Consider the following 24672-nt stretch of genomic DNA (forward strand, 5'->3'; position numbering starts at 1 on the left):
TGCTATTCCCCATGCTTTCATTAGTATTTTCATACTGTCAAGTGACTCAAATTCCAACATAATCATTTTCAGGGCCATGTAAACATTTGCAACACAATATTGTCCCCATTACCACCCAACTTTGTTGCATGCTTAAAGATGGATATATTCTAATCTGAAATTTTTAGTCACATAACAGATCTGTGATATATTCTAATCTGAAATTTTTAGTCACGTAACAGATCTATGCTTTGCATGTGAATAGACAACAAGCTCGAATATGCCCATAAACAGGCAAGACCAACAAAAATCGAAGTGAATGTGAATGATGGTACCAAGCGCTTGGTTGATGATTTTTACCTAGATTCACTCAAGCTGATATTGAGTTCTTTAAAAGTGGTCAGAGAAAAAATAGCATGGGCCCAAATTTGATACAGGTCTCTGTGTTTGGAGGTGCAAGCTAAGGGGTCACCTAGTCTAGCCATCTTGAAGAATCAAAACCGTTTTTCAACACACTTTGCAAAACGTGCACAGAAACTAGGGCAATAACACCTGCAAAAGTAGATATATCAGGAAACCTAGTAATTATTACCAACATTTTGTTTCATTAATAAGTATACTTAGTTTGTCATTTTCCCACATATTTTAGATGAGAAAAATACAATACAAATACTTCTGTTAATACAAGCTGTGTAGCCTTGGGGAAATCATTTATTCTCATGTATAATATTAGAATAATAGTAGTTCTTTACACGTTTGTTGTGAAGATTAAATGAGTTAAATAATGTAAAACCTTAATATAGTGTATAGCATATAGAAAGCTTTCAGATATATCAGCTATCATTATCACCACTACACTTGACTGAACAAAAGATAATAAGAATGCTTTCATTTTAATAGTTTACGAGTATGTTTCTAAAAGTCACTATGATTTATGTGCATAGGTGTGGCTGAAAACTACAAAATATGAATGCGGACTAAGAGACCACCTGCTTCTACATGAATGTCCAGAATGTCTAGCACAAAATCATTTAAAAATAGTAAGACATGGCAGACATATTCCTATTTAACTTTTAGTGTAAATATGTGACAACAGACTATAGATAATTTATGAAAAACAATATATTCAATGAAAAACTAATATGATATACCTAACAAGGCCAGAGAACAGTTTACATGGAGAAGAACAGGTCTGTTGTAATAATTAGAGTAGCAGGTGTCTATTTCCACATTGGTAGTAGATTAGAGTTTCTAAAGAGTCCTCCTAACACAAAGAAACTAGATCATTAATAAAAACTACTTGTTAATGAATACTGAGCTCACATGATTTACAATAACTACCAAGTCCCAACCTCGAAATTCTAACACACTTATTTTCTCCCTGCCCCTCTCCCATATCACACACACACACACACACACACAAACTTATACCTTGAGCTAAGTCCTAAATGATAAGCAATGAATAGCAAGGATAGGTGCTACTTTGAGAGTAAATATAGATAAAAGAAATATGACTCAGAGACTAAGAACTTGTTAGAGGAAGCTTCAAAGTAGAGGATCTGATCCTGTTTTCCACATTAAGTCAGGGAACCTGATTAGTAACACCCTTTGTATTACAACAAAAACAGAAAATCCTCTCTGAAGGAAAAGTACACACTTTTTAAACAGCCCACCCCATCCATATATCATGGATTAATATTAGTAAATATGAGCTCACCAAATATACCAAAAAAATAAGTCAATGCCAGAGAAAATTAACAGAAACCACATATTTGGCCTTCAAGTGCTTAAGATATGGAAACTGTCAGAGATGGATATAAAATTACTCCAGATGAAATATTTAAGTAATCATGAAAGGTAATTACAAATAAGAGCAAATGTAAAAAGAATGTAAACAAATATAATTAGGGTTCCATGAGAGAGTATATAGCATATAAGGACAAAATTTGAAGAAAAAAAAAAGTGAATGGGAATTTTTCAGAATTGCTGAAGATATTAATCAATGGACATAGGAATCACAACATATCCCAAGCAGAATTAACAAAATGAAATTTATATTAAAATATGATTTTAATGAAACTGCATTATATCCAAGACAAAGAGAGGTTCTGACAAGCAACCAGAATAAATGACAGACCACCTAGAATCTAAAACTAAATAGATTATACAACACATTCAAAATACTGAGAGAAAATAACTATTAACCTAGTATTGGTACTGAGAAATGTGGGTGAAGACATTTCCAGAAAAAATAAGATAAAGTATTTTTCACTAATATCTCTTCACTAAAGGAACTTTTAAAGGATATAATTCAGGCAAAAAAAAAAAAACAAAACACAAACAAAAACACAAACAAAAACAAAAAAAAATCCTCAGAAGCAAGGTTTGAGATGTAAGAAGAAATTATGAAAAATTTGTAAAATGGACACAGATTAAAAAAATATTAAATATAAAACATTATCCTTTAATATGCAAGGTTAACAAAATGATAGAAAACAGACAACATCATGTGAGGTAAGAGGAAGTTGAACAAAGTTTAGGTACTCTAAGATATTGTTTGTTTAGGAGAGAGCCTTAGACAAAGTTCATTTAAATATGTTAGTAAAAAGCCAAAGTAACCTCAAAAATAATAAAATAGTATATACAATTTTCAACTCACAAAGGGAAAAGCAAAATAAGAAAACTTATTAAAAAACATAATAACTCAAAGAAAGCCAAAAACTGGGGGGTGGGGAAGTGTAAAGAAGCACAGTAAAATATAAGCACCAAGACAAAACAGATAAACAGAAAGAAAAACAAAAATGGTATATATAAGTCAATATATAACAATAATTACAATAAATGTAAATGGACTAACTTTGCCAGTTAAATAGAGATTATAGATGTTATTTTAGAAATCCAATTATATGTTGTTTCCAAGAAAAACACTTAAAGTTCAAGGGCACTGGAAAACTGAAGAAAAAGATATATCCAGAAAATACTACACAAGAGAAAGCTGAGGTACCTACAGTGTTGTCAGACATAATATTTTAAATATATAACTGTATTTATTCTTTAAAAAGCATTATTAGAAATAGAGTCACTACACAATTGTTCAATTCAAACTTATATGTACCAAGAATGTTAGCCTGAAAATAGACAAAATGAAAAATTGTAATACTATATGAAGAGAAGTATTCCCTTTAAAATTCAAGGAAAAAAGACTACTATTATCACTTCTATTCAACATTCCACAAGAGGTTTTTTTATCTAACTGTAAGACAAAAACAAAAAAAATTACAAGGATTAAAGAAAAGGAAGGATAATTGCCATAATTCACAAATAATAACTGTGCAATTTTTTTAAAAAAGAACTTACAGGTAAATAAAAGATAGAAATCTAACAAAAGTTGGCATGACTTGAAAGAAAATAATATATACTACTTAAAGACATTTTAAAAGACCTACATAAATGGACAAATAATTGTTTTATAATGACTTGACATGCTAGTCTAAAATTTTCATAGACGAGCAGAAGTCCAAGAACAGCCAAAATACTCTGAGAGAAAATAAGGTGGAATTCTATACCATATCAATTATTATGATTTAGTATAGGGCTACAAAACTTAATATACTGTGCATGGACTAAATAAAAAGTATTGACTAATGGAACAACAGGATGATGTACTCAAACCAGTGCAAGTAGAAATTTTATATACGATATTGAAGATTCTAAGGAAAGGAGATGAACTATTCAATGCATGGTCTGAGGAATCTGGTTATCTAAATAGAAAAGGAAATAAGAAAACTAGATCCCTATCTAATAGCATATTTTTAAAAAGTTTCCAAATGGTTTAGAGATATAAATGTGAACGAACAAATTTTTAAACATTTATAAGAAAACAGGATATGTTTAGACTTTGAGTTGTAGAAGAGTTTCTTAAGTAAGATACAAAATGGCTAACCCTAAAATTCAGCTACATTATACATTTTCACACACACACACACCATGAAGACAACACATTTTAAAAAATATATTTACAATACATATAACCTAAAAAATGGTTTGGTATGAAGAAGTTACAAAGAACACCTAAAAAGCAGTAAGAAAATGACAAACCACACCAGAAAAATATACAATGTTTCTTTCATTTCTTCCTCACAGAAAAGGAAAAAGAGGTGTCCAATAAATATATGATAAGATGCTCAAATTTATTAGTAATCATGGAACTGAAAATTACTACTGAAATGAAATATATTACATTTAGATTGGCAAAAATGAGAAATCTGAAGATATCTCGTGTTGATAGGAATATAATCAAAAGGAATTTTGATGGACTACTTATAAAGGTTAAACTGATACAACCACTTTAGAAAATAATTTGGTAAATCTTATACAGTTGAAAATTAGCGCATTTGCTTATTTCTAATTAGCACATTTGCTAAATTCTAATCATAAGAATATGCCTTAGCTCTTACGGTAAAGTCAATAATAGAACACAGTTGTAATCAGTCCAAATATCCACTGACAGGATATAGGACATGTGAACCATGGATAAAATAATATTACACAGAAGCAAAAATGTGTGAACTGTTAAGTACAAAGTTCAAAAAGAAGCAAAACCAAAAAGTTTCTTTTAGGAACACATACATATGTACTAAATGCATTTTTCAAAATATGGAAGAAACTAACACATACAGAATTCATGGTACTGGCCAGCTCTTGGGGAAATGTAAGGAAATACAATAAGGACTTGGCACAGAACATACAATAGTACCGATAAAGTTATAGCTCTTAAATCTGATGGTGGATACATGGTTATTCATTTTATTACTTCCTTTAAATTTGCATAGAGGTTATTATGTGTTATTTGGTATGAATAAAATATTACATAATAAAACACTAAAATATGTCAAGCTTTGTGCAGCAATTGATACTTACAGAAGCAGAATCAAATAATAACGACAACTATAATTATAATCAAGACAACAGATCAAAATGATTAAAATGTAAAAGGAAAATAATCTAAACATTATCTTAATTCATTAAACAATTATATAGGCCATATTTAATTCACAAAATAACTTACCTAATGTGTCACATTTCTCTGTAGCTCCACAAATGTCTTCCCTTAAAACAAAAGATATATTTTGAAGCATTTTCAGAAAATATTTTTGCAACAAGTCGAAACAAAATAAAGAAGCTTTAACTATGATGTGACTGTTACCAAAACTGACTTCTAAAATCCAGTTCTTAACCTCTCAATAAATTTAAATCTAGACTGATGCACCATTTGTGTTTATCAATAAACAATGGGTGCTATATAAAAGTGATTACTATAAATAGTTGAAGCTTAACCAGGTCCAATGAAAAGCCTTCTAAGTGTATTTTTAACGTCTCTGCCTTTACTTATGCAGTAATATGTAAAATAATTTACTCTTTTCTTAATATCTCAATGTTATTATGAGCCTCAGCAATTAATCTCTGCTGCAAAATAATGTTCTCAGATGCTATCAAGTTGGTTAAGGTTTTCTGCTTCTGCATTATTTGATCCTTAACCATTCAATTTGACAGTTCTCTTGTCTCTTCCCTCATGGTCTCTTGTAGCCCTTTTCCTCCTCCTATCTTTAATCTGTTATCCCCAGTTTCTGCTGCTTGGTATCTAACTACAAAAATCCAGGGCAGAACCATGGGCTGATAATACAATACTTTGTATAAATTTAAGTCAAATCTGCTTCAGTTTTCCGAAGAGATAAAGCACATGGACTTTATGTGCCCAGTTGTATATGAACTAAAGGTTTTTATTTCAGGATTCTAGAAAGCTGAGATTTCTCCAAGTCTGACCCTCAAGTGAGAGATTTATTTCCTTTGATCAACAGACCACCCCCCCAAAAAATAATAATAAAATAAAAAAAAAACAACCAACCTAGGATCTAAATATTCTGGTAGCATCAGTGTTGCTGAAATAAAGGTGTGAAAAACAATGTATAGTGGTACTTGTAAAATGGATAATCATTCTATAAAGCAGAAGCTGTTTTCCATATAGTCATATAAGTTTGAGGAAAAACCCTAGCAAAGCAGCCCTTGCATTGAGCATCGAAACAAGAAACAGATACATATTTTTTAAAGTAGGACCATTTTATTAGACAACCAAATAAATTCAAGAGTTCTTCTTTCCAAGTGATCTAGGGGGGAATAAATAACACCTGTTCTCAGTTCCACAACTTTGTTAATTTCTAACTATTTTTCCTAATTCTGTCACTAATGTAATAAGGTAATTATTACATTTAGGTCAAACCATTACTTCACGACCTAATACTGCTAACTTCCTAAGGAATCAACTAGTGTTCCAGTCTGAAAGGAGAATGATTTTCTTCAATAGTATTTTTTGTAATACAAGTTCTTATAGAACACTAGTGTATATAATGGATAAAGAATTAAGGTATCAAGAAGTGTCAGTGATCACGCAGAAAAGGGGTAAACAACTGCAGCTAGAAGGGTCATTTTTATAAAACTGTACCTAGTGATAAGAACAGCAGTATCATGGTGGAAAGGGTGAGTATCATCAAGAACATTCTGTGTTTGTTGCCATAAACAAAAGTTGCGTAACGTGGTAGCTGCATTAAAACTGATGACTGGTCCTTCCTGCACACACAAAAAAATACTCAATTCAATACTACGACAAAACATTCATGGCCTCTTTTCCTTCAAAGCTTCTCAGCATCTATGCAATTTACCAAATAGCATTTTCACAGGCAAATGAAGTGGCATTATTTCTCCCTCGTATCTCAAATATTTTAGCAATATTTAGAACGTTATGATCAAAATGGAATCTAATTAGACTTTCTCAATAAAACTTTCCAATATTTAGGATCAAAAAACTACTTTCTAAAAATTACCATATTTTAAATCTTTCAACAGTAGAATTACAAAAAGTAAACCCATAGATGTTTCTAACCTTGAATTTTTAAATTGTTTATTAATGCTTGTCATTTCCTGTGCTATTATTCCATTTTATTTCCATCACCACAAGAAAGGTTAATCTCACTCCTTTGCAAATCAAATTTTTTAAACACCAATTTTTAAAATATCTCATTTCTAATAAGATTTTTGTGATCTATATACTAATATAGTTGTGCTAGAAGCCTACTACAACTAAGATTACTAATTTAGAACTGTTTCTTACCTGTTCATTATGAATTACAATTAATTTTACAATTACTATGTTTATAAGATTTCCAATACTTGAGTCCTTGTAGATTGCTGCAACCTGCAAGGAAAAAACCGTAGGATTAGATACCAAAAATGAATATTGCTTCTCAAAAGTAAATTAAAACCAGTCCAAGAGCATCAATTCTCCAATTTAGCTGCACATTGGACTCTCGTAGGGAACTTTCCACAAATCCCAATGCTCAGGCCACATCCCTTACCAATTAAGTCAGAATCTCTAGGGTTGAGGCCCAGACATCAATATTTATAATTCCTTATTTTTTTTTGATGATTCCAGTATGAAGCCAACTTTGAGAACCAATATCCTAACCCTTGCTACTGAAATCCATCCATGGATTACCAGCACCTATATCACCTAGAGCTGCTTAGAAATGCAGCATCTCAGCCCCCCCCCCCCCCGCATTTTAACAAGATCCACAAGGAAACTGAACACGCATTAGAGCTTGGAAAATACTATCCTGGATGATTCAGCAAATAATTCACTTAATTCTGTGTCATGATCCAGAATGTATGTGCTCACAAATCTCTAAAAATATATGTGTGTGTGTGTGTGTGTATGCATGCATATATATATATATATATATGCATGCATACACACACACACACAATATGGAGCTTACAATTTGCTAGAAGTACCAGTAGCGGAACCCTCATTCCATCAGCCCAAGTGTTTCAGCACAATGAACAGCATGACTGCTGCTGCAGCTTCCAGTGCCACACACAGCACCGCCGGCACCAGAGCTAAAGGCATCTCTGGAAATGCTAACACTGCAGGGTCAGCACGGACTTACACATTCTCGCACCTTTCCGATGGTTTTCACTGAGCATCCATAAGTACAGATTTATCATCTCTACCTGCCTTTGGCTTTGGGGGTGGTATTTTTTGGCAAGAGCAGTGGTCGCTCCAGTGGGGTTGTAAGTTAAGACTGAGCCAATCAGATGATGGGTGATTTCAAGCAGGTCTGTTAACACTGCAGTATTGTTCCCTTTAAAATGAGAGTTGTGGAAATCTATAGCTGAATTGATAAATATTTATTTTCCATACAACTTTTAAAAATATATCTATGGTAGAAAACAAAGTATACCCATATTTGTGACTTCAGAGTTATACTTTGATTCTGTGAGTTTAAAAGTAGATGCTTTTCTAAGTCAAATTACAAAGTAAGCAGTGCACCTCAGACATGTGCACAAGGCTTTTCCCCCTAAAAATAAAACAGTTGTGAAGACTTCTATGTCTCAGGTGGTCATGCATTCCCAGTATGCCAGAGAAAAGAACTTAAAGTTCTATGAACTATCTAAATGGCTAATATCTCTACTCACTGCTCCAAATATGTTGACTACAAACGACAATCTAGCTATTATAATGTTCTCTATAAAATATAAAACCCCAAAAATATTTTCAGTTTCAGGAGGAAACTGATGCTGCACTTTTATTGAAAAGTGACCAACCTATCAGGTGAGAGGAATTTGGAAATATATTCCCAGTGTTCTGACAGTATGGTTTTAAATATATTACTACTGCAAAATTTCCTTAAAGTGTAATGTTAGGGAAAAGGTAATTCAAGTAATTATTATGCAATACGGGTAATGGTATAAAGCATGGCCTTCTAACTTTAACAGACCCAGGTTCAAATTCTAACTGCCACTTTGTGATAATACTTACTACTTATTAGGCTGCTACAAGTATTAAATGAGATGACGTACGAAAAGTATTTAGATCAGGGCCTTGGGTCATAGGGATCAATGGTAGTTATTACTACTTATAAATCTTTTTCAGAATAAAAGGCATACGTTACACATAATATTAGTTTTAGTTCATGTATTTCAAATTAGTTATCATAGTATGCCCAAATGTAAAGCAAAGTATCTAAGAACATCAGTTTCATTATTTTTTGAAATATTTACTAATATCTGCCTGTCAAACACTCTATTGCTTACTAGATAAAATTCATGAGCTATACCGCTAAAAGACTCATTCTTCTGGGGGTAAAGAATACAAAAAGAGATGGTTCAATTTAAATAATTCTGTACACACATACCCCCAAAAAACCCTCAGATTGATATTTGCTTTTATATTAAAATGAGGTTTCTTTAATTAAAAAGACCATCTTGCTCGTTTAATTGTATACACCTTCTATTGCTTTAGGTACAGACCTCTATAGTTTGTGCTTATAATCAATATATGTACCTTTTCGTTTACTTGAATGTTTAAAGGTGATTTTATTGAATAACTAACTATTCATTTAAGTTGAATTGTGAATCAGGCAGATGGATGACCTCATGACCATGTAATATTGTCATATATCACTGTAATCACATTTTAGATTACTAGGTATTAGAATTTTTATTGATTTAAAATGTATTTAATCTTTTATTCTTTAAGTGTGTTTCCCTGGCATATAAACTTCATGTTTCTTTACATGTCTTAAAATAGTAAGCATTACTTCATAGATATTTAGCAAAAGGTAAAGAAATCACACGAATTATATTGCTCAAATATTTTCAGAAAAATTCTAGGCAAAATACACTTCAATCAAAGCATGAAAAAAGTTACTATCACCATTAACTAACCAACCATTTCGAGGTAATTTCTATATAGTTTCAGCAAATGTTCACACATGACATGTTTAGAGGATGCCTTCATTTTTTTAAATCATTTTTACTATTTTTTAAATAGTAATTTAGCCTTTTTTTTAATTTTAAAGATTGTATTAGTTTTGAGTATAACACAATGATTTGCTAAATGTATTTATTGCAAAATGATTATCACAGTAAGTTAAGGTATATCTATCACCACACAGTTACAAGTTTTTTATTTTTTTTTATGAGAACTTTTCACATCTACACTTAGTAACTTTCAAATATACAGTACAGAACTATTGTCACCATGCTATACCTTACATCCCCAGAACTAATTTATCTTGTAACTGGAAGTTTTTACCTGTTGACCACCTTTACCTTCCACGTCATCTATAAAAAACTGATTTTAACAAGCGAACAAATTTTGTTTACAAAGATCACTACTCCTGTCAGAAAGACCTTTCTGTTTTTAAGTTAGAAAAGGATGACATTCCACATATGTACAAAGTAAATACATGCAAAGAATTAAGAATAAGCAGACACTGAGTTGAAGAAAAGAAAATGTAACATAAATGGTCATAAAGTATGAAAGTAAATCATTAGTTTTTATTTTTGTGAAGAAAGGAAAATCTAACATAAACAGTCATAAAGTATGAAAGTAAATCATTTTTATTTTAGTGTGGTTGAAAGTTATCCCTATCCTGAATAACATCAGTAAAAGCAACTCAAAGAATTGGAAGCAATGTTATTAAGTCAGTGTAATGCAAGTGAGGGTTTTTAGTTAATAAATGCTTCTACATAATAGTAATGTTTTAATAAATAGGGATGATTCCTGAGTATCACGTGATGCTCCTTAAGTTTACATTAAATCTGTAAGATGACTATTATAAAGTCAAACCTTTGTAAGCACAATATATTGTGGAGGTTTCTGACATAATACATATTTTCAAGGCTTATTAAAAAGTCATCGACTATCAACATAAATCAGTTGAAGAAAGTAATTGCCTTGGTTTATACATACCTTGGTAGTTTAATAATGCATATGTAAATGCCATTTTAATGCTATAATGTCACTTAAATTCTCTAAGGATATAGCTTTAGAATAGCAAATAATTGAACATCACTGCTCATTTAACACATTTATTTCATTAAATATACTGCACACTGCAACTGTGTTCTTCCCAGCTAATTTTAATGTTAATTTGAAAACCTTTTGAATGGAGATCACTAAGCTACTTTTTATGAGCAAAGCACTCTAAAAAGTGAATTAAATCACACACACGCAGACACTTTGTTAAATTGTTAAAAGCAAAGAAAAACTGTAAGATAGAACAATTGCTTACTTTGTGCAGGATGGGTAAGGATAATTTTCTCTCTAAAGTATGTACATTATTCATTTGTTCAATGCTGAAAGCATTCGGCAATTTCCCCCTTATATCTGAAGCTCAACACACAGAAATTCTTTTTCATCACTTTGAACTTTTCTTTAAATGGCTCTCAATCATATTCTAAGTCGAAATCGCATTTTCTTATCTCTTTCCTAAATTACTATGACCGAGAACATTATCAATATCCTGAGTGTATGTTTGAATAAAAGCAGTTAATGCCTTCTTAAAAATTAGGACAAAATATGCCATACTTGAACTGACCCCTTCCTCAGCTACTAACATCTGGGGACACTTAGGTGGAGACAGCAATCCTCTTACCTCTTTAAGCAATTTTAGAAATGGACTTCACAAGTGGAGATAAAACAAGCTGGACTGGATTTTACAATCTCTATGTAGTGTGAGCAACTGTCCCAGTTTGCCCGACACTGAGGGTTTCCAGAGACAAAAGACTTTGAAAGCCCCAGGAAAAGCAAGAAAAGTGTCACTCTTTCTCAAGTTTCCTTTCACCTTTAACTTTTTTATATCTTCAAACATTGCTGTGATCACAGTGTTTCACTAATAAAAAAACAATAGATGTACAGAATGCAAAAGTCTGCTAACTTTCCTATATTCTTACCTGAACATTCTTTCAATGAAAGAAAAAAGAAAGCACTAAACCCAGGTAATTTAGAGGTCATCTGAAATTTTACTTTTGAAGGAGAAAGCATATAGAACCTAAACCACCTCAAAAGAGAGACTTGCCCCCCTAAATTTTCCTTGCTACCCCATCTATATTTGGAATGCTTTCCTCTTCCTCAACCTTGCTGTGGTATCTATCTCCCTGTGGATAAAAACTTACCACAAAACAGCTGACTGCATCTACAAACATCCTGTCTTCACTGGACATTGGCTCTCCTAGTGGGACTAAAACTCTAGGAAATGATATATGCATACATTGGTCTGTTGTTTCAAGCAAACTCAGTAGATTTATTTTCCACAAAGTCAAAAAAGTCTGCTCTACCCTTGCTGAACTCTGGCTTGAAAACTCCCATGGACAACTTCAATTATCTCAAGGCATGTCACAGTGTCTTCTAAGCTGTGATTTTATTGATTTTTAGTGTAAGACACAGATAATAAAACTTTTCTGAGGATGGCATTATCACCAAAACTGCATGTAGCTATTCCAATTACCCTTGGAAACTTATTCGTGTTCCTTTACTCCCACTAGTCAGTATTTCCAAAGCATTGATACCAGAGTTATGTATCATTTAACATGCTTCAAAATCTAGTATTTTCTTTACTCTCTCGCTACCCGCCTCCCCAACTTTCTTAACATCATTTCCTTTAACCATTTAAAACTGCAAAGTTTATCCCACAGTGTTCCACATAACTGATGCAATTTCCTACGTATCAATTGACATCCTCCATGTTTGTGTTCTCATTAGAATCCCTTCATAATGAGCATGCCACACCCACATCTAGATAATTACCTAATTACATATCTAGGTAATTACTCAGATTCAGAAGTAAAAAAGCGTTATCGGGATAAATTTCTATGTATTGCTCTACTGTCATTTTTAAAATTTGATTTAAGTAAACAAAACAAGTGTCTATATTACACACATTTCAGAAAATCATTTTGGAGCAGCTTTTTTTTTGGTCTATTACAATGTCATGCATTACGAAAAAAAGTACTACTTTAATTACCTACCCATTCATTTTTTTTTCTTTTCAATAACTATTCATTGAATGTCAGACACTTTGTACCAGACACTATGTTTAGGCAAAAAAGACCATGCATTCTTAACACGTATAAGAATTTAAGATAAAATGTTACGAGTAAGGAAAATAAAAGGGTCTTGGATCTTCAAAGTCACAATGAACTTATGTGGGGATTCCTAGCTAAGGAAAATTGCCAGTGGCCTACAGATATGTCCTGGCCAAGTCTTTTCAACCAAGTGGGCCTGAATTCCCTATATGTGAATAAATGTGTTTCAACCATGAACTATGTTCCATTATACTGAACCTGCATAAATAGGTGACCACATAACTCATCAACTAAACCGGGACACTTCTGAGTATAAAGGGGGGAAAGGGGTTTTTAGTTATAGCAGGCCTAAATCCAGAATGACCCAGACAGTAGATACATGAGTGTATGCACGTATATACGTGTGTGTGTGTGTGTGTGTGTAGCTATCACATAGAGAGTGTGACCACTAACACAGAACAGGTGCTCTTCACTGGCACTAGAATTTTGTTCTATGGATACTGGCACCACCACTGCTCAGCAGAGATAGAAACATCACTCTTATAGCCACTGTGATTTTTATATCACAAATTTGCTAAAGCAGCTCTGTTAGTAACAGCCTATGCTTTTATCCCCATAAATACTTGTATAACTTAAAGTATCATGAGTCCTAATTTCTGATTTGGCCCCTGGGTCAGTAGTAAAAATAATAGCCCCTCCTCTTTGTGCTAAAATAGGGTCCAGTTTTAAAATTCAGATTTAAAGGGCAAAACATCAATGCTACTAGGACCTTCCCTGTCGCTAGGGGGCAGAAGCCATTCAAGTGATGAAATAACTCATTCAAGCATTTTCTATGACTGGTTTCAGACATTTTAAAATGTTTTAGAAAATTGTCCAAGTAACAGAATGGGATACTTGCTATACATCTAACTAAACTGAATCTCAATGAATTCTTTTTTGCCTTAAAGCTAGATAAAATTCGCTTACATCTAGAGTTTCAGGAAACATTTTTGTTTGTTTGTTTGTTTGTTTTAATTAAATGTGAGAAAAATATTATGTCAAACATTATAGGAAATACAAAGAACTTGTTAAATTTACTTACAATTGACATTAGAGTTAGGACGTAGTGCTGCAAATTCTGTCCATGATGATGAACCATTTTAGCATCAGCTGTAACCATAACTTCCACATATCTTGGATATGATAAAAAACGTTTTTTCCTGGAATGTAATTGACTTCTTTCATTTTCCAGTGATGCATTTTTTGAAGGGTATTCCTTCTTTATATTAAGATCTTCATTCATGTTGCTGTAGTTCTGAAAGTGTACAGTGGTTTTCTTTATTTGACTTTCTGGGGACAAAAAGAATAGAAGGTGGAGTCATTAAATTTTGTGACTAAAACTGTGACACAAAATAGTTAAAAATATTTAATACTTACACATCTGCTTCCAATGTGGAACAGAGGACACAAATTTATTATTTAAAACAGTGCTATACAGCATTTTCATAAGCATCACTATTCATATTAAGATGTTCAGATTTTCATAAGACACTAACAAAACTGTATTAAGTCTTATTTTAACAGTGATGGCTATTAACAAACATTAACCACTCAATAGAAAATAAAGTCAAGGAGTCCCTATGTTTTTCTCAATAGGTAAGTCTGTCCCTCCATTTACCAATGGCATGCACGTATCATTTCCTAGAGTTTTAGTCCCACTAGAAAGACAGCCAACTGAAGGAGTCAGACTGACAAAGCCAGAATCGATGGCTCTGTGAGGGTTAAAATAATAGAACAAATAAGAACTCCAAACTGGAATGAAGACAAGATGAAGAAAATAACGTAGCACAGGGAAAAATGTCTCTAGAACAAAAGAATATATAAACTTCAAGTTTAAGATTCAATTCTGGAGGAATTAATCAATAAAAAAATAAGAAAAAAAACAGCCAATATCAGGATCTTATGGACATTAACAATTATAAGCAACTTTATACAAACAAATTTAGAAGACATGTGTTCTACAACATTTCTGAAAAAATATATCTTAATCAAAACTGACCCGTAAAGAATTATAAAGCTTAAATACATATATAACTTTTTAAAAATTGAATCCTAATCAATTCTTCTCCAAAAAACTCTGACCTCAGCGATCATCATCAATAAATACCAGTAAATATTTAAAGAACACTATTTTTTAAAATACTTCTTTAAGAACTAAAAAAGATGAAACAATCCCAAACTTGTTCCATGAGGTTTTTAGAAGATACTGTAACAGAACACCTTCATGATATTCGTTAAGAAAGAAAGAGAAAGAGAAAGAGAGAGAGAAAAGGAGAAAGAGAGAGAGAGAGAGAGGAAGGAAGGAAGGAAGGAAGGAAGGAAGGAAGGAAGGAAGGAAGGAAGGAAGGAAGGAAGGAAGGAAGGAAGGAAGGAAAGAAGGAAGGAAGGAAGGAAAGGATAGGATTCCTTAGGACACACACACACAAAAAAACACAGAAACTATTCATTTGACGAAATTAAGACCAAATTGTGTTCAACATAAAACACCATTAAGTAGTAGAAGATATTTGCAATATATATAAAAACAATAAAGGGCTTATATAGAGGTTATGTAATTAATCCTTACAAATCAATAAGAAAAAAGACAAATAAAAATAAGGGAGATTTGAATACTTCACAAAAGACAAAACTTAGAAGGAATAAATGTATGAAACAGTGCCAAAAGATTATTGATATAATCAAGGAAATGCAATTATACACAATAAATTGTGATTATATACCCACCTAAATGGCTAAAATGAAAAATATTGACAAAACAAGGCATGGTAATATAATGTGGGGCACCTGAACCTCTCATACAGTGAGAGGTAACAGTGAAAACTGGCATATTCACTTCGGAAAATTTCAGTGAGGGAGAAGGAAACTGGTATCAATCACATAGCTTAGTGCAAAAGGGATATATATATACATACACACACACACACACACACACACACACACACACATATATATACTTTAAAATCTTAATACCTAAGTGTGCATATATAACTCAAAAATAAGCAAATTACCAAAGGAAAACAGATACTCAGCAGAATTTTCAATTTTAGAAGGGGGGGAATGTTTTTTAAAATCAGCAAAAGTAAGGAAATAGGGGGAAAAGACAACATTAGAGCATCATTAATATAAAATATAAATAACACCAAACACATATTGTTTATTGTAAGCCAAGTATATTTCTGGTAAATCTATTTGTATTAACTCATTTAACAGTACCATGTGAGATAAGTACTATTGTTACTTCCATTTTATAGATGAGGGATCTACAACAATCAGAGATTAAGGAACTCACACAGTTGATCATTGATGGAGCTGAAAAGTGAAAATAAAAGTGAAAATAAAAGGAACGATGTCAGAGGGATAGTAGATTGGGGTAGGGGGATTATCACTTCATGATAAATGTGTAACTATTACATTGTTTTGTACACCTGAAACTAATTTAAAAAAAAAAAAACACAAAGGTGAGTACAAAACAACTAGCTCAGCAGGATAGCGAGCAGGAAAAACAAAAACAAAAAACAAACAAACAAAAAACTAAATAGATCACTTTTTGTCATAAAGGTGAATGGTTTAAGTTTGCCTACCAAAAAACAAAAGTCTTATAGAAATGGGTTAATAAAATCCAGTCACATATTAATTAATAAGTAGCACATCTCCTGGGTATCTACCCAAAAAATCTGAAAGCATTTCTCTATAGAGACACGTGTACTCCAATGTTCATTGCAGCTTTGTTTACGGTGGCCAAGACATGGAAACAACCAAAATGTCCTTCGATAGATGAATGGATAAAGAAGTTGTGGTACATATACACAATGGAATACTATTCGGCGTTAAGGAAAGATGATATAGGAACATTTGTGACAACATAGATGGATCTTGAGAGTATAATGCTAAGTGAAATAAGTCAGACAGAAAAAGCAGAGAACACTATGATTTCACTGATATGTGGTATATAAACCAAAAACAACAAAAGAACAAGACAAACAAATGAGAAACAAAAACTCATAGACACAGACAGTAATTTAGTGGTTACCAGAGGGTAAGGGGGTGGGGGGTGGGTGATGAGGGTAAAGGGGATCAAATATATGGTGATGGAAGGAGAACTGACTCTGGGTGGTGAACACATAATGGGATTTATAGATGATGTAATACAGAATTGTACACCTGAAATCTATGTAAATTTACTAACAATTGTCACCCCAATGAATCCAATTAATTTAAAAAAAATAATAAGTAGCACATCTGGGATTCGAAGCCTGGGGATCTAGTTCCAGAGTCAGTGGTTTTAACTACTAAAAGATGTTGTTTGACAATGAAGGTCAAAGGAAAAAAAGAGAGGGAACCAATATTTAAGAACAAATACAATGTTATCAATATAGATATCAAGAGTTTAATCTCCATAGCAAATGAAATAATAGTCTATAGAACTGTCAAAATAATTTAATTTAGAAGAAAACTAATTTCACACTTGATCAACACAAGACAGTATGAATCTTGTCACTTTAAGTAAAAGTGATAAAAATTAAATGCAACATTTTTATGTAGTTTAAAAGCAAAAATAAAAATATATACTTTTTCCAATACATATGGATACAATAAACTACATAAGAAGAAAGCAAGGCGATGACAAATGGATTTAGAATGATGGTCGCCTGAGGTGAGGGGAGGCAGGTGGACAAAATGGAAGGGCAGTTAGGAGAATTATGTTGTTGCATATGGGTTGTTGTCCAAGTCCTATAGTTCATATCTTTCATATTGGTTCATATTCATGACAAATATTACTAACAATATAAAAGTAGTAACATACAAAACTAATTGCTATTAAAACACTATGACATCTCTCATTCCTATCAACTGCTATTGTTTCAGTATTGTTAACTAAAACAGTAAAACAGTAAAATGAAATATACACTATGAATTATTAGAAAGTTTTTTTCATTCCTTTGATCTGATTTTGAAGATGAATGGCTTTTTTTTCCTACTATGTGTACACCCTAAGAAACTTTTGAAACTTTATTCACAGTGCTGGAGAAGAAAAAGCATTCATGTTAAAAAGCAAAAACACAGGTCAGCCTTGTGGTTTGAAAGCACCAACCAATTTTACCTCATGCAATTGCTGAAGGCATGATGAACGATTTCAGAAGATGTGTCAGACTGTTGCACAAAATGCATTTGTTGCCTTAATCTTTCTGTCAGTACTAAAATACATTTCAAGTATTTTATTGTGATTACTTTCTAAAGCCTTACACTTACCATCATTGCTCAGATAATAATTGGTCTTCATTCATTTTTTTTTAAACTACAGGTTCTATGGAATAAATATTCTAGAACAGCATCCATAGCTACACATAGGATATTAGTAGAAGCTAAATGAGAGAATATCATGGTCAAATAAGTAAATGCTAAATTAGACAATGATAAACTTTTCTGCCGGACTTCTTTGATAAGAAATCTACATAAGTTTATTAAGCAATGTCAGTCCAATAAATTTAACGAAAAATAAAAATACTATCTGTCACTCATTATTTTAGAATACGCTTTCTATGAAAAAACAAATAATGAAGGTTCTGTGGCCTACTAGACTTGAAAGATGCTACATATTATATATCATTCCTTGATGAATGGCTTTTATAATTAAAAACATCCAAGAGATTCAATTTAAAACTTTTTAAACTAACAATCTTTGACACAGGAATAACTGATTAATGGAATGCTATGCAGCTATTGAAAAAAATAAATTAGGTCTATGTGTTTTGATACAGAAAAATGTCCATGACATTTTCAAATAAAAAACATAAGTGGCATTGTAATATGTATACAATGATCCTATTTTTATAAAAACTTTCACAAAGTATACAAATATATATTCATAAAAATGTATATAGGCAAGAAGTTATGGAAATATACACTTAACATTGGCTGTATTAAACAGGAGTAACTGAACAGTGGTATAGGAAAACTATCAAACTCTTTAACATCTCAGGACCTTTTAAATCATTACAATTAAATTATTTTACTACTATAATTTTTAAAATTACAGTATTTTTTAAAAGCATCTATAACTATTTTATAGGCTAACCATTTGATCTCATTACCTTTTCCTGATATTTATACTTAAGAAGTGTAACCCATGATGATAAAGTGACCTTTCCAGATACCCTAAATAAATGGGCATTATTCAAAGCTTATTTGCCAATTCAATTACATCATTTCTATGCAATGCTTGTCTTTCTATTTATGTTCCATCAAGTCAAATGCTAAAATGATGTCTTGTCCGTTATTAATAACAAGAGTATTATAACATAAAACTAATTTAGACCAAACCAAACCATCAAATCATGAACATTATGCAACGTTGCCCACTACAACATAACATACTGAAAATTACATTAGTGAATAGAACCCTTATAATAGCATAGTGCATTGTAGAATGCAAAGAGATTGTTAAAATTTAATCCATATAAAATATGAACTTAAAAAGTTTTTAAACAATAATGTAATTAGAAACGCATAATTCTACTTGAATGTCTCACACCTGGGGGAAAAAACTCCTCTGACCAATTTTTTAAAACATCTGATCAATAGAATTAAAAAATGGACCTGCATTTATTTAAAATAGAAAAATTTTAAAAAGAAAAGAAACTGGACATTCCAGTTATCTTAGTTTGGGGAATCTGTGTTCCTCTACATATGCAGTTCAATGCATTATGAAGTTCAGCTGACAATCTTTTTACAGCAAGAACTTGATAATGAGGGCAGTATGTTTGAGTTCCTTGTCTCATGGTAGATGGGCTCTTTGATGAACATGGATCTGGCATGCCCCCATTAGCATGAAACAGCTACCAGCTACTCTCATAGACCAAGACTGTGGTTAGCCTGCTTGAACAAATATTTTTAAGCTAGCGTAGGATCATGTGCTAACTTTAAATAGAGTTACAATCCATGAAATAAGTTTCCTAATTATATTCTATCAGAGTGGTACCCTGAAATGTAGCCTTAATTCTCCGTCAGTAGCCTGGAACTGAGCTAGAATCTGACATTAGAATGGAATACACTACAAATTTAACTAACTCTATGCTTTTGGCTTAATGACTTGATGACAATATTAATAGTTAATATAACTGATTGCTTATTTTAGGTGTAAGCAATCTATTAAAGTTTTCCTGCATTCCTTCATTCACTTCTCACCATTGTGGGAAGAAAGAATCATTAACATATCTACTGTATAGATGGAGAAAAAAATTTTAAAAAGAGGAATCTGTGTTTTGTCAAAAAAATTGTAAAATTAAAAACCCATCATTCTACTTGAATATCCGACTAGCACCTCATATACAAAACTGTACCTTTTGTATACAAAATATACATAACTGAATCCATCATTTTTTTCTCCTAGTCCCAGTTTCCCTATTTCTATTAATATGAATAACCTCCTGGCATCCGTAACTCCCACTAAACTGCGCACTACCATTGGGTTCTTCTTTATCCTTCCTTCTCCCTTTGTATCTATTCACCAAGTTTTGCCATTTCTCCTTCAAAATGCTCATTGTATTGAGCCTGTTGTGAACAATGTCCTTGCCTCTGAACTCATTCAGGTCTTTCTCACCTTGGAAGATTAGAACTCTAAATGCAAAATTAGACAGTTTCCCAAATGGCCCCACCATCTTCCATCTCTTATCCCTCCTATTCATCCTTCTTTTATGTCCAAAATGATTCGATGTTAGGAACATCCCTTTTATCTCAGCCTTATTCAAGAAATCTCCATGGATCTTCGCTGCCCACACAACAAAGTCCAAGCCCCTGCCCACCAGCCTCGTTAAACACACCTCATCATCACCACCACCATCAAGCTATGAACTCTCTAAAGACTGAGAACACTGTTGAGCAATGTATTCTGCCCTGGTAAGTGCTCGGTACATATTCATGAAAAGAAGCAAAAAAGGATGAAGAGGAAGAAAAGAAGGATGGTGGAAAGTTGGGAAGGAGATGGAAAAAAAGAAGACAGAGAGGGATGAGATGGAAGAAAGGAATATACTGAGGAACAAGACAAAAGGTTTATCAGACCAGAACTTCAAAGTAAGTGTAATTCTAATTGCAACGTACAAAAGTAGCAATTCAAAGGTGAAGAGGTTGCCTTTGACTTTTCTAATATCAAGTGCAACATTTACTCAAGTTTCTGTACAGACTGGAATGAATAGTAATGCTCTGTATTTGACCAGATGAGGAAACAAATTTCATACTTGTCCAATAACACATAACTACCTATTATAAATATGAGGGGGTAAAATTAAATGAAGCATATTCTAGACCATTGAGACATTTAAACCACTTGTTAAATGCCCAACAAGATGCCCAGCTCAAAGAATTGGTGTGTTTTGAAATAGTGACAATATCAGATATATTGTTAAATCTAACTTATGTTTTCTTCTGGTTTAAACCATTTTCTATATCTACTATATGTCCTATTTTGCCAGACTGAGTTTTGTTACTAATACTACTATTGACAATAACAAATATAACAGTTAATGAGTGCTTACTATGTACAAAGTACTGGTACACTTCACCTAAGTTATTTCTTTACTATTAACAACTCTACAAAGTATGTGCTATTATCCTCCTTTTATAAAGGAGGAAAGTGAGGAACAGGAAGGCTAAGTAAACTGCCCACGGTCACATAATAAAATACAATTTGGAACCTATTAAGTTTTTAAAACAGTAAAATGCTTTGACAAAAACTTCTGAAAATCTATGGCCCTCTATGATTTGTCAATATTATTAGAAATCTCAACCACTCTTATGGAATTATGAAACATGACTTATAAAATACTTTGTAGTTTTATTTCAAAAACATCCACAAGTTAATCATTAGAACCCCACCTATGACTAATAGATGTGCAGAAGATGGTGGATTTGCCTGTGGCTGGCTGGAACTTGTAACATCAAAGAATCATTACATCATCCGTCCTCACTGCATCCCTGAATCAGTTGCTATTACAGTGCACATTTTAAAACACAGACATGTGACAGGTTACATGAAATTTCATCAGCTACCAGCTGAATAAGTGGCATAACAAAGAAATGAATTCAGATTTCCTCAATATCAATTATTACATCGGAATTCTACATCACATGACCCTCCTAAAGGTCACATGTGGTAATACATGCAGAATGTTAAGAATTTAGTAGCCAGGATCATAATGGAAAGTGCTGCCTCCTACAAAACTAAAAGAGGAGCTAGTTAGTAATATTTATGAAAATATAGGTCTAGTCCTTCTTGTATTACAGAAATATAGAGCTGAGCCAAGATTTGGATATAATGCATTTAGCTCTATCTTGCACAGACTTGAGAAAGATCTGGTACCATCCTTTCCCTCTACTGGCTCTGAAAGAAAAAAAAAAGAAGGAACTGAAAACCCCCAAATTACTTTCATTAATCCTATACCTAGCAAGAATTCTAGTTCCCTTTTGTTTGTGTGCTGACAGGGCATAGGACACACTGGTCAAATATTACAGAGTAAATATCTTTTCTTCTTCCACATTCTCAAGAAGCCAACCTGTGGGGCTTGCTCTAAAGACGTGTAAGGCAGATTTTCCTAAGAATATGAATCAAGGATTTTTGCATAGATCATGAGTTGCACACAGGCACACATTCATTCATGAATTCAAAACCTTTAAGATTTCTATTTAGCGGTAAGGAATGTGCACTGGCTGTCTCTTTCCAGCTTTTGGTATCCTATCTTCTACACTTGAAGAGTATAGAAGAGAAACCGTGTAGCCCTTTGCATTTTACAAAGTGCTTTCCCACACCTTGTCAGAAATTCTAAGCAAAATGAGACTAAGAACCTCACTAAATAACACAAGTGTCAGAAGTATTTGGATGGACAATTATACATATAACAATGTGATACTCTGACTCCTATTCTACTACTTTTTGAGAATATATGTTTGAAAATCTTATGGGATAGATTTATATCCCAGCATCTCAACATGTAAAGAAAACATAACATTTCATTCTTTAAAGAAAACTCAGTTATTCAGAATTCATGGTGAACACTGATGTCTAGTTAGTTTATTTTGCAAGTGTGTGTGTGGCTGCTGAAGTTAGAATAGAGCATAAGGCTATTTAAATAGACAGTAGTACAGAACTCTACCTTATAAATCTTATCTTCCCATTTTCAGGTAAGCCTTCACAGCAATCCATTTCTAAAGTATGTCCACTTACTATGACTTAATAAACATATAACTCCCTTTGTTCTTCAAACTTTTACATGAGCTGCTCCTGAGCTACAAGAGTTCCCATGTTATCTGACAATCTGCCTCTTGTATGTGGAATCATCCCCAAAATGCCTTGAGGTAATTTTACGTACTAAGCACTCTAAAATACCTCCCCCAAAATGCCAAATTAGTTCAAAGTGGAGATTTACAAGTATTATAACCTATTTGCTCTATCAACTCAAATATTGGTATAGACTATTTTTCCACACTACTACTAGGTAACTTCTTGAAATATTAGTATGAGCATCTCCTATTATGTTATTAACTATAATTTCTGTCTTCAATTACTTTTGTCCAGCAGTAATGATGTTTATAAAGTTTGGAACACAGGCTTTGAGCCGCCAAGAACATGGACCATCCTTGTGCAGTTTTCCCATTGCATTTGTACTCATTGTGAGAACAGCCCAGTCTCATGTCTCCATGTTTTTAAATAAGGCTGCTTTTGAATGCTGCCATACGGAATCAGATTCTAATTGCAAATAATTAAAATGTTTGCTTCCTCTTCATGAGGAAAGCGTCACATGGCTAAGCAGTAGGGAGCCAAAGATTAATACTTACTTTGCTAATCATTTGAAATTAAGTTGTATTTGTTAGGCCCAAAGAAAAAAAATTGTAAAATTAGTTATGTGGCTGATTAGTGATCTAATACTTAAGATTGAAAATTTTAATTTATTACTCTCTACAAATCCATTGAGTGATTTTTCACTTCTCTCCTTTACTTGATAAGTAAATCTAAAAGAATATTAAGTGTATAAAATAGAAACAATGATTTTCTTTTACAGCTCATATACTATGGTCCATCATTTTAATCGTTCCCTTCCAATAGGCCCTCTTCTTCCTTTGTCTTTTCCTACGCAATCAAGGGGAAAAATTACAAATATAGATGCAAAAATTCTAAAGAAAATATTACCAAAACTAGTCTGGTAAGAACACAAGGCAGACTGGACATTTGAGAATCAATTATCTGAACAAAGGGAAAAAAATAAATGATCACCTTGATACATGCAGAGGAAAAATGTTTTCATAAAATTCAACATCCAGTCATAATAAAAATTCTTCAACTAGGAATTTATGGCAACTTCTTTAATCATATAAAAGGTACATAAAGAAAACCAACAGACATTGCATATATGAGAAAAGGTTGAAAGCTTTCCTTCTAAATTGGTGATGAGGCAAGGATTTTCATTATTGCCATTTCCATTCAACATTGTTTTATTAAGAGAAATCCTAGCCAGTGCAATAAATAAATAAATGAAAGATTGGAAGGGAAAAAATAACTGTCTACATTATTGTTCATGCACAAACTACCAAAATATTAACAGATAAACTATTAGAATACATGAGGAAAGTTGCTGTATATAAGCTAAAAAAAAAAAAAAAAAGAAAAAAAGCTATGCCTGCTTCCTTCCATGAATACATTGAAATTATAACTAAATTATACAACAATAAACCTGGAGAGCC

The 24672-nt window shown here is 32.5% G+C and overlaps 1 protein-coding gene across 3 annotated transcripts in view; it reads right to left on the minus strand.

Moving 5' to 3' along the window:
* Nucleotides 1-24672, minus strand: part of ADAMTS20 (ADAM metallopeptidase with thrombospondin type 1 motif 20) — a 155727-nt gene that overhangs the window by 93790 nt on the left and 37265 nt on the right. For all 3 annotated transcript variants that reach the window (XR_013994018.1, XR_013994019.1, XM_081059853.1), the window contains exons 4-7: nt 13985-14232; nt 7145-7228; nt 6479-6603; nt 5048-5088 (exon numbers count right to left, since the gene is read on the minus strand). Coding sequence is in view for 1 of the 3 variants with exons in the window: in XM_081059853.1 (XP_080915979.1) it covers nt 5048-5088; nt 6479-6603; nt 7145-7228; nt 13985-14232 (498 nt within the window). In the remaining 2 variants the exon portion in view is untranslated. The remainder of the gene's footprint in view (nt 1-5047; nt 5089-6478; nt 6604-7144; nt 7229-13984; nt 14233-24672) is intronic.

The sequence above is a fragment of the Rhinolophus hipposideros genome (assembly GCF_964194185.1).
Source record: "Rhinolophus hipposideros genome assembly, chromosome: 9".
NCBI classification, from domain to species: Eukaryota; Metazoa; Chordata; class Mammalia; order Chiroptera; family Rhinolophidae; genus Rhinolophus; species Rhinolophus hipposideros.